This window comes from Phocoena sinus, chromosome 13, assembly GCF_008692025.1.
Source record: "Phocoena sinus isolate mPhoSin1 chromosome 13, mPhoSin1.pri, whole genome shotgun sequence".
Classification (NCBI taxonomy): Eukaryota; Metazoa; Chordata; class Mammalia; order Artiodactyla; family Phocoenidae; genus Phocoena; species Phocoena sinus.
Window position 1 is genome coordinate 20,918,088 of NC_045775.1, and position 11,290 is coordinate 20,929,377.

The 11,290-nt window shown below is 45.6% G+C and overlaps 1 protein-coding gene across 2 annotated transcripts; it reads left to right on the forward strand.

Annotated features, from left to right (window-relative positions):
• Window positions 1-1,151: 1,151 nt before the first annotated feature.
• CENPA (centromere protein A) lies at window positions 1,152-8,992 on the forward strand. 2 transcript variants are annotated; one of them, XR_004353014.1, is made up of 6 exons: window positions 1,152-1,382; window positions 6,074-6,183; window positions 6,698-6,775; window positions 7,059-7,214; window positions 7,557-7,608; window positions 7,933-8,992. XR_004353014.1 is itself a non-coding variant. In XM_032653774.1 (5 exons), exons 1-4 carry the CDS (start codon window positions 1,289-1,291, stop codon window positions 7,191-7,193), a joined length of 417 nt encoding a protein of 138 aa, XP_032509665.1. In that variant the 5' UTR covers window positions 1,152-1,288; the 3' UTR covers window positions 7,194-7,214; window positions 7,557-8,992. The 2 variants fall into 2 exon arrangements, 1 of the variants encoding a protein (XP_032509665.1); XM_032653774.1 differs by having other exon boundaries at window positions 7,557-8,992.
• The last annotated feature ends 2,298 nt before the right edge of the window (window positions 8,993-11,290 follow it).

Sequence of the window (11,290 nt, forward strand, 5' to 3'; positions counted from 1 at the left end):
CATTTATTTTGCTTAACATAATATCTTCAAGACTCATCCATGTTGTAATATGTATCAAAATTTACTTTCTTCATAAGGCTGAATAATATTCCATTGTATGTATATATTACATTTTATTTATCTATTCATTCACTTGGACATTTTTGACTATTGTGAATAACACTGCTATGAGCCTTAGGGTACAAATACCTGTTCAAGCCCCTGCTTTTAATTAAATATACACCCAGAAGTGGACTTGCTGGATCATATGGTAATTCTGTGTTTAATTTTTTGACCAGTTGCCATACTGTTTTCCACTGTAGCCGCACCATTTTGCGTTCCCACCAGCAGCGAACAAGGGTTCCATAAAATCACTGATTTTGTAACATATTTCCTGATTACAGTGCATGTTAACTGTAGAACATCTAGATAGTGTAAAAAAACAAAAGTGTAGAATATAAAATCCCCTTTATTCTAACTACCTAGTTCTACATTTGACCTCAATACATATTATCCCCAACAGGAAGGGAAGGGGTCATTTCCCTGTTACGAAAATGCTGGAGAGCATGATCCAAAAATAGAGCTGAGGCCTGCCCTGCTTGACCTCATGGTGAGAGGCCCCATCCTGGCTGTCCCAGGACCCTAATCATCAATACGGTTCATGCAGTGAAGCTGACTTCTGAGTCATGTTCATGGGCTGCTCCTGGTCTCAGGCGAGACATGGGATGGTCACATTCTCCGTGGGCCCGTCTCCTCATCTTTAAAATCCACTTCAAGATTGATAGAGCAAAACATAAAATGCGCAAGGTGATTCGTCTGGAGAAACGCGTTCTACACACGCACCAGCTACATCTTCATAATCGAGCTTTCATTTGTCGACCAGAGAGCATCGGAGGACCTGGGTCTGATCCATCAAAGATGCGGTCATGCCCCAGGGAGCGGAGGACTGGAGCAGTTCCCGCCTCATTTCACTTTTCCAAGTCCCCATTGGCTGATTCCCACCATCGATCCGCCTTGTCCCCGCTGTCTTCTCCTATCACCGCCGCCGTTAGCCTCTCATCCTGTGCTCTCATTGGTCCTCCCCGCAATCGCTCTGCGCCAGGAGCGTTCCAGAGGCAGCCACTGGGAGTCGCTGGATTCGGTTTTTAAAAAACGCCGGCGGTGAATCCGCGGCGGAGCGGGCAATTTGAACGCCACCCAGCCGGGGCACGAGGCCGGGGCGCTGCTGGCCCTCCCCTGAACCCCAGCCTCTGCCTCCGGACCCGGAAGGCCGAGAAGGAGCCGCGGTCCGCAACCCTGAGCGCCAACCATGGGCCCGCGCCGCCGGATCCGCAAGCCCGAAGCCCCAAGGAGGCGCCCCGCGAGCCCGGCTCCCGCCCCCCCACGGCCGGGCCCACCCTTAGGTAACCCGCCGTGATCCCTTTTCCTCCGAGCCGGCCTCCCTGCAGCCTGTCTGTGAGGTGGGTACGGCCGGGTCCGCGTGCCCATTTCACAGACGAAAAAATCTATGCTCGCTTGCCGAGCCTGGGGTCCAGCCCAGTCTCCCGACCCCTGGTCCGCTGGCCTTCCTCTGCAGGGGGGCAAAGCGGTTCTGCCGTCCAGTATCCGTTCCGGGACGGCCCAAAGTCCAAGACCGGGGAGGGACTGGGGAAGGCAGTTCTGAGGAGGAGAAAGGACTGGCCCAGACAGTATTCCTAATTCTACTAACGTGTATTGAGTGCTTACCACTAACTAGGCATCATGTTAAACTCTTTATATGAATTAACTCAATTTTATATTGTGCCCATTTTACAGATGGGACAACTGAAGCGCAGACAAACCTGATAATTTGAACAAGATCACCCAGCTTGTTCCCGCAGACACGGGATTCTAAAAAATCGGTGTTTGTGCTTTTTTCAAATGCAAAAGTATTGGCTGCTTTTTGTGACAATTTCAAACAACAGTTCTAATTTTAGAAGGTGCCGTTCCAGGTTTTTTGGGGTTTTTTTGTTTTGTTTCGTTTTTTCCCTTCAGTGAGTGGCTGTCCTTAACCAAAGTGCCCTAACTTAGCCGGTGCTCTCACCTTGTTCCCTTCCAGAGGTAGCATGCCCGGAAAGAAGGCTGGTCTGTGGTCCTTAGTTTCTGTGCTGTGGTCTGGTGGATGGGATACCCACAAACAAGAACTGTGGCAGCAACTGCTTTGCTTGTCTTCTGCTCCATAGCTAAGAGCAGGGTGAAGAAAGTATTATTGGTTATTTATAGATGTTGCTGTTGTGAATGGGTTGTTTTTTATTTTTCTTTCCTTAACATAAATAACCTTTGCATCTAGCTAACTTGCTGAATTCTCTTGTTAATCCTAATAGCCTTTCAGCTGCTTTAATTGAAATTTTTAAGTGGACCATTATACTGTTTGCAAATAATGACTTTTGAGTCTTCTTTTCGTTTTTATACATTTTATTTCTTATTTTATTGTTAGTGAGGCCCTGAGACTAGTGTTGAAATAAGAGCAATGTTTTGGTCATCTTTGTCTCATTTGTAATTTTAACAGGAATATTGTTACGTATGAGGTTCGCTATTGCTTCCGGGTGTAGAAGCATCCTTACAACTCCAGTCCCCCGATTCACTCAGCTCAGGATGACCTTGCCTCATGCTTCACTGAGGAAATAGAAGCCTCCAGACTGGATTCCCCTTTATCTTCTCACAACGGAGAACCTAGGTGACCCCTTTCCATCAAAAGCCACTCCTCCCCCTACATGAGCTCTTGGTCATATTCTTCTGTCACCATCCCAGGGGCTTTCTGTTATCCTTACCACCTGCACTTGGAAGTAAATTCATGCTCCTTACATTGGCATTTGGCAAACGTGCTCTGCTATTTCTGTTCTAAAGAAAAGGGCACCCCACATCCCCGGCTCCCTCATACTCCCTGTTTCTCACTTCTGCCCTTCACAGCTACCCTTTTTATTTTATTATTATTTTTTAATTTATTTATTTAATTAATTTATTTATTTTATTTATTTATTTTTGGCTGTGTTGGGTCTTCCCCGCTGCCTGCGTGCTCTCTCTAGTCGCGGAGAGCGGGGGCTACTCCTCGTTGCGGTGCGCGGGCTGCTCATCACAGCGGCCTCTGCCGTTGCGGAGCTTGGGCTCCAGGCACGCGGGCCTCGGTAGTTGTGGTTCGCGGACTCTAGAGCGCAGGCTCAGTAGCTGTGGCGCATGGGCTCCGTTGCTCCGCGGCGTGTAGGAACCTCCCAGACCAGGGCCCGAACCCCTGTCCCCTGCATTGGCAGGCGGACTCCCAACCACTGCACCACCAGGGAAGCCCCACAGCTACCCTTTTTAAAACAGCCGGACTTAAGTCTACCCACGTGTCTGTTTCCCCTCTACCCAGACACCCTTCAACCCACTCCAATCTGACTCCCCACAACCGCTACCCTTACTTCCAGTACCCTTGAACTGCTGTTGTGAAGGTCACCAGCTACTTTCATGTTGCCAACTTTATTAGACATGCCTGTGTCCTTCTCTTATCCTCTCAGAAGCATTCAACACAGTGGGTCATTTCTTCTTCGAAACACTCCACCCCCCTGGCTCCGTGATACACACGCTCTGCAGTTTCTGCTCAGTGGTTTTTACTGCCTGTGCCACCTCTCTTCAGCATGTTGATGTTGGACTTCCATGGTCTACTTTTCCTTTCTTTCCCTTTCCCCAGGTGGGCTCATCCCTCCCCGTGGCTCCAGTACCATTCATACACTGACAGCTCTCACATTTATAGCTCCAGCCCACATCTCTCCTCTGACCCCGCACACCTACATCCAACGGCCTTTCTACTCGAAGACTCTGGGGTATGTCACACTAAACACATCTAAAAGCACACTTTTGGTTACTCCCCTCCTGCCGCTTCATCCCCGGTTTCCCCCATTTCAGGAGATGGCATAGCCACTCGCAGGATTGTTTAAGCCAGAAACCCGGGAGAGATTTTTCATCTTGCCCCCATGTCCATCCAATCCAAATGTAAGCTCAGGCACTTCCACCTCCACGTCGCATCCTAATCATGCCAGTCGTTGCCTTCTCCACTCCCACCAGCCTAGTCCAAGCCCCCAGCACCCTAACCTGGCTACGACTTCCCTTCCACTCTTGTCCCTTTTCGGTTCTTTCCTTACACAGCAACTGGAATGATCTTTAAATGTAAGTGGATCATCTCTCCGTCCTGCTTAAAGCTCTTCCGTGGCTTCCCATTACCTTAGGATTAAATCCCGACTCCTTACGTCGGATTTTAAGACCCAACTATTGAATGTTTAATCCCAGTTCTTTCCCATGATCTCTCTAATTGGTTACTTTTCACAAGCACTTGTTCCTGAGTCATAGACTTCACATCTTCTCTTACCCCTCGGAGGTTATTATGTGTATTTTTCTTCCTCTCTTTTCTGTAATAACTCAAGTCCCTCTGGTATTGGTTATTTTGTTTGCTGAGTTTGGTCCCTTCTTTTCATGGTGTTGGCCTTTTTACATTGCTTGGTGATCTTTAGTTGTGTTCATCTTTCCATTCTGTGACTGCCATGTCTGATTATTAAAGGCTGCTTCCGGCAACTGGATTGGGGACTGGTGGTGAGGAGGGAGGCAGGTGCCAGTAGCTCATCTCCTGGGTGTAGGGCCTCCCTCTTTCTAAAAAGTCCCCTGTTTCTTTGGCCCCTGGGATAAAGTCTCCACTGCCAGCACATCTCTGCATTGCCCCTCTGTCCCCATTTGCTCTCGGCAGCTTGTCTAACACCTGGCAAATAGTTCACCATATTAAATCCCTTCTATGCAACTACTTGGTGTGGATTGTCTCTTCTTGGCTAGACCATGAATAACATTTCTTCAAAATGTTAGTTTTCGTGGGGGTTTTTTTTTCTGTTTTTTATTTGTTCAACTTCTCAGAGGTTCATTTGTTTTTATTGGTCCTTGGTTTAATTTATGGAGCCAGCTGTACTGTTTTTGTTTTACACTCTTTTTCATTAAGTTAGTTTATTATCTTTAATATTTCTTTTACTCTACCTTCTTTTGATTTACTTTAATAATTCTCTTCCTAATGCGTGAGTTGAACACTTAGCGGAATTATCTTTTAATGTTCTTGTTTTCTCGTAGATAGATCTTGAGGCTGTACATTTTCCTTTAGGACTATTTGGCTATATTGCTTAAGTTTTAAGGTGTAGACTTTTTCTTTTTATTCACTTCTAAATAGTCTAATTTCAGTGAATTGTCCTCTTTAACAAGAGAGTTAGAAGAATTTTTATTTTTTATATTCTTGTGTTTTTAATTTCTGATCAGAGTTTGACTTTTTTGATTTCTACTTTTAGGAATGATTTTAAGATTTTTTTGTCTTTTTTTGTTGTTGTTGAAACTAGGCTTTGAGCCAAAGGCTCTGACTTCGTAGCCGAAAGGCCCGACACTGGCACTGAGTTATGCCACTTCTGAGCTCCCACCTTGGCTGCTAACGTGCTCTGGCCAATTGTCTTAACCTCTCTGGGCCTCAGGATAACAGAGACAAGGGAATTGTACTAGATAATCTCTCAGATTCCTTCCAGCTCTTAAAAAATACCTAAAAATTGGACTTCCCTGGTGGTCCAGTGGTTAAGACTCCGTGCTTCCAATGCAGGGGGCGCCTGTTCGATCCCTGGTTGGGGAACTAAGATCCCACGTGCTGCGCGGCGGGGCCAAAAAAACCCTAAAAACAAAATTGGAAACTGGGTTTCCAATCCAGGTGGGAAAGACAGAGGAGATGCACAGAGTACTGTGGGCCCAGAGGAGGGAAGTGACCCATTGGTTTGGAAGGGATTGGGAGTCAGGAAAGGCTGCATGGAAGAGTCGGCATTTAAAATAAGACCCTCAGAGGATCATCACTGAGGGTCAATAGGACCCTCAAAGGATCACTTATTCATTCATTTAACAAAAATTTATTTAGCACCAACCACTGTTCTCCAGTTGCTGAAGATAACCACAATGACTACAATAGACAAAAAGCCCTGCTTTTGGGGAGCCTGTTATATACAGTCTACGATTTGGTAGTTTGACAGCCAGGTTGCAATGCACCACCCGTTTTCCACTGCATTTTGCTCCATGACCCAACTCTTTTGCTCAGGCGCTCCCTCCCGTCCACTTGCTCGCCGGAGATACCGGGTTCTGAAGGAGATCCGAACTCTTCAGAAGAGCACAAACCTGTTGTTAAGGAAGACCCCCTTCTGCCGCCTGGTGAGCTCCAGGGAGCTTCCCGCCAACCCCCATGCCGCCTCCTTTCTTTAAATTTCCCAGGTATTGGGCCCCTATCGCCTCTTGCCCAAATGGCAAGGGACCTCTTCCCTAGCCTGGTCGGGGACTCTTCATCTTCTGAAAACATGGGCCCACAAAGGGCACCTTCTAATTCTTTATGGAATTAATTTCTAACCCCTACCACCTTCGAACTGTGTTCTTTGATTACGTACAAGGAACTCTGTCATCCAACCACCCTTTCTCTCCCTTGTCTTGCCCTGAGAGATTGTCTCCTCCTCTCCCCACCACCAATGAGGAGAGACGGGCCAATCTCTAAGCTCCCTGGAGTTGACACCAGCTACTAGTTAGGTTCTATGATTAAGGGCCAGGAAGGAATAACGGAAATGAAGATTCATGGAGACTCAAGGAGAGAGTCTGTCTTCTCTTGAACCTCCTTTTACTCTCTACTCCTCCCCACTCCCCTTCTCCCTTGCTCCCCATCCCCACTCCTTCGCAGGCAAGAGAAATATGTGCTGTATTCACTCGTGGTGTGGACTTCAATTGGCAAGCCCAGGCCCTGTTGGCCCTACAAGAGGTAAGATGGGGACCAAGGTCCAGTTGGGTGAGGGGTGAGTATGGGAGAAAGGCAAGGCTACATCTCACCTCCTTGAAAAGAACAAGGAACATCCAGGGTTTGGAGGCTAGGTTCTCATTTGGTGGTAGTGGAATTCCCAGGCAAAGTTCAGTCTCATTCTGTGAATAATCCTTCCCCGCAGTCCTTTGAGCCCTTAGAGACTGAGGTTAGCAGGTCTCTCAGCAGAAAGCAGCTCATGCCCCCTCATCTGTGTCAGTCTTTCTGCTTTTCTTTCTGTCCGCAGGCAGCAGAAGCGTTTCTAGTTCATCTCTTCGAGGATGCCTATCTCCTCTCCTTACATGCCGGCCGTGTCACTCTCTTCCCGAAGGATGTGCAGCTGGCCAGGAGGATCCGAGGCATTCAGGAAGGGCTCGGCTGAGCTCCTGCCGCCCGTGACTCTGTAAGCTTTTCCTGCTCACCAGAGAGTGAGTGCACTTTGGGGGAAAAACACCTAGCTTCTCATCACTGTGGTGGGAGTTTCTGCGAAGGAATGTTCCTTCTCCATCCTTAAGTCCTTTGCTGCCTCGCCTTCCCTTTATTCTCTAGGAAAGGTTTGACCTAGTTTTGACTTGAATGTTTGGGATTCTGTGGCTCATGCCCTTTAAGTAATGACCAGACAACCTGAATCTCTGACTGAGTGAATCCTCTCCAGTTTACAAGGACCAGATGACCTCATTTTGATTAAAACAAAGTTCTTATTTTTGAAAATGCCTTGTTAGTAATTGTGATTCCTGTATTTCAGGGATGATACCAGGGACTCTGCCCGTAACTAGGACCAGATCACGGAGTACAAGGTGGTACCTGGACTTGCTGTCTCTGAGCAGAGCGTGTGTGTTGCTTTTGTAATTAGGTTTTTTTAAGAAGGAGAAGACTGCATGGCTTTCCTCTGTAACAGAGGTAATACATGACAGAATCAACACATTCCAAAAGTCCTGACAATAATTTTCAGATGAAGAGACTCCAAGTTTGACTTCACTTTGCAAATTATTCACACACCTGATGATTTGGAAGACATCAGATTTTCTAGGTTGTGAGAGAAAAGGATATTTACTGATTATTTTAGATCTTTCTGTACCATTTAAATTTTTTACCATATGTATATTTACTTTTATTTAAAGCATAAGGGAAAAAAATAAGAGAAGACCACTTCAGCCAGTTGCATGGAAGAGGCTGACGCGTCCAGCGTACAAATCTCTGTCCTTCAGATTGATTTCATCATCAGTGGTTACAGCAAGTTCCTGTGTGGACTGTGCCTGTCAACAGATTATATAGCTTTTCAAAAACTCAGTTGGGATGAAAACAGGAAATCGTTAAGGTTTGATGGCTCCTGGCTCCTTCTGGTAAATTCCTATCAAAATCATTCAGAAATTCTAGCTTGTAGAATTTATTTTATTCTTATTTGCAAGTCATAGACGATGTATCGTAATTTATACTGCAGAATTTTTCATTCCAGGACTTTTAAGAGCCTTTTCAATGTTTTTACAGGTATTTTTTATAACTCCCTTGTGGAGAGATAATAAAAATAATTCTTTAATGAGAAAAAGTTGAAGCGAAGTCACTATTGTACAGAGATTATACTGTGTCCTTTGTGTGTTAGCGTTAAGTTCTTCATTTGGACACTTGGCCAACAGCCACAATTTAAACAAGAGAATTCAGGGATGTGTTTTTGTCTCCAGTGGAGTAGAGCGTGAGCAGATAAAAACCTTGCCCATCTCTTGTAACTGAAAGCAGCTTAAGAGATTTCCAAAGAAATGGGAAGTGCCACCCGAAGACTTTTAGATATTGTGTGTGGTGAAAATGATTAGTGAGGGCGGACACTAATAACGATGTGTCAGCCAACTGAACTGAGAGACAAACTAAAGGGAAAAGGACAAAGTTCTGTTGTGTGATAGATTTTAACCCTTTGGAAAAACCGTTTCCTGTTCGACATCAACTCATTTTTATGTAGACATTGGAATAAAGCTTACCTATGACTATATTTAAAATTCTTGTCAGTATGTTACTAATCAGAAGATTATACTCTTCCTCTAGTTTTCTTTAAATTGACACTTCTCTGCTCTCTTAAAATTGTACTAACCAGGACCCCACTGTAACACATGGTCACACGTCACATGCAGATGCCAGGCAGGATGTGTGCTCAGCACCACGGAGTATTTGTACAGTAACGTGAGAATAAGTAACTTACACCATGATAATGTTATATGATATCATTACAATTTACTGTAAACTTTGAGCACTTACACTGCTGATGTTGTTGGAGTTTTGTTTTTGTTTTTCTCTACTTTCTGGGTGATTTCACCAACATTATGTTCTAACCTTTCCATTAAGTTTTTATTTCTGCTTTCACATTTTTTAATATCCAAGAACTCTCTTATTTTTTGAATGTTTCTTTTTTATAGCATCCCAATCAGTATTTACTCAAAAAAAAAAAACAAAAAAAACCAATCTAGATATTTCAAGCCAAGCGGAATTTAATGGAAGGGATTGGTTAAATGATATCAAGAGGGCCGGAAGAGCTAAAGGGAAGAGAGGACGCTACTCCAGGATCAGGAAGCTTCCAATGCTCAAAGCCCACACTCACTGCTGCTCGGCTGGAAGCATGGCCCCTGCCGTTACTGCGTTAGAACCACACCAATGCTACTGAGCAGGAATAAGGAGCCCCCGCTCCAGCCAATGCTGCTGCAGCCACCACTGACACCGAGGAAGCTCCTGTCATCCGCTGCTGCTTCTGCTGCCAAAGGCACTACCAAACAACAGAGAAATGTCTCAACTCCCACCTGCCAGGCCCCACCAGCATTTTCCATTGGCAGAACCTAGCCAGAGCAGCTGCAAGGGAGACTGAGAACCCAACTGTTGCCTTCTAACCCCCTTGTGTTAGGGACGAGACCTTGAAAGGGTGAGAATGGAGCTTTGAGGGCCAACAGACACGATCTGCAGGATGTGTGCTCTCAGCACGCAATCCCAATCTTGTTTCATGGATGCAGTACCATTTTAAGGATATTTATCATAACTTTGCTACTGGTTTTTGAATTCTTTCTGCTGCATCATCCTGTTTCCTCTAAGTTGTTTTTGTTTTTCCTGTTAGTTCTAGTTTCCCTTTCACTTATAAGGTTTTCCTTTAATGTTTTAACAGTCTTTACGTTTAAAAGCGGGAGACAGGGGCTTCCCTGGTGGCGCAGTGGTTGAGAGGCCGCCTGCTGATGCAGGGGACACGGGTTCGTGCCCCGGTCCGGGAAGATCCCACATGCTGCGCAGCGGCTGGGCCCGTGAGCCATGGCCGCTGAGCCTGCGCATCCAGAGCCTGTGCTCCGCAACGGGAGAGGCCACAGCAGTGAGAGGCCCGCGTACCGCAAAAAAATAAAAATAAAAATAAAAAAAGCGGGAGACAGAAAAGCTAATAGGTAGTTCTGAGCATGTTGGTGGGGCTTGTTGACTTGGAGCTTTACTGTAGAATGGTCAGGTGGGTATTTTCTTGGGGACACCCTGCTCTCTTAGGCCAGCCAGATCCCCAGGGGAGGGTCATCCAACCCTTACCACTTGGACAGCAAAGGCCCAGCTGGTTCTAGGAGCTGAGTGGCAGAGTGCTGAGGATATCCCTATGCAAAGTTCACCGTGCATAAGCTTCCTTAATCTCCCTGGCTTTGGCCTCCTGAAGTCCAGAGACTCGAGTTTCTCTTCTCTTGAGAATAAGCCTCCAAGCTTCTCCTGGGATGGGGGAAAGAGAGTCACCAGTGACTGAGTGGTAGGAGAGGAACATTTAGGGACTTGTTTCCTAAGCAGCATCTAACCAATCCTCTATTTTAGCCAACCCTCACTCACACCCAGTTGCAGAAGTAATTGATGCTCTTTTGTTCCTGAGCCTTATAAGGATTTTGCCTTGTAGCTTGTGATGGTTCTTAGCTTCCCCCACTGCTAGTTTAGGATTCCACTCTCGGGTCTGTGAAGTCAGTTTCTACTCATCCATCTGCTTTCTAAGTTTCAGGATTTTTGTTACTGTTTTTTCCTGTCCTGTCTTCCCCATCCTTATGAATTTATGTTGAGCTTCCTATCCTCTATAGGATTGTAGATTGGCAGTTATTTTCTCTCTTTACATGAGAAAGCTGTTCCACTATTTTCTGGGTTCTGTTCTTGCTGTTGAGAAGTCAGCTCTCAGTCCAACAGATGCTCCTTGGAAGCTAATGTTACCTCTGACTTTCTCTTCTTAGAAGATTTTTCTTTGTTTTTGGTGTTCTGCAATGTCATTCTGATGTGTCTAAGTGTGCATTTCTTTTTATTTGTCTTGCTTGGCATTCATAGGGCTTCTTGGATATGGATTGATGTCTTTTTATCAATTTTGGAAAATTCTCTCCTCAGACACTGCCCCTTTGCATTCTCTCTCCCCTCGTTCTGGGACGCCAATTATCTGTTTGCTGGGCCTTCTTCTCACAGTATCCTTAATGTTTCTTCCCCTCTTCTATTTTCCATCTTTTCTCTATT

Bases quoted from the DNA above. Each gene is read 5' to 3' on its own strand.
- CENPA (XM_032653774.1), top strand. From the start codon at position 1,289: ATGGGCCCGCGCCGCCGGATCCGCAAGCCCGAAGCCCCAAGGAGGCGC. The intron at 1,383-6,073 runs GTAACCCGCCGT...TCTTTTGCTCAG, and splicing joins ACGGCCGGGCCCACCCTTAG to GCGCTCCCTCCCGTCCACTT. The intron at 6,184-6,697 runs GTGAGCTCCAGG...ACTCCTTCGCAG, and splicing joins AGACCCCCTTCTGCCGCCTG to GCAAGAGAAATATGTGCTGT.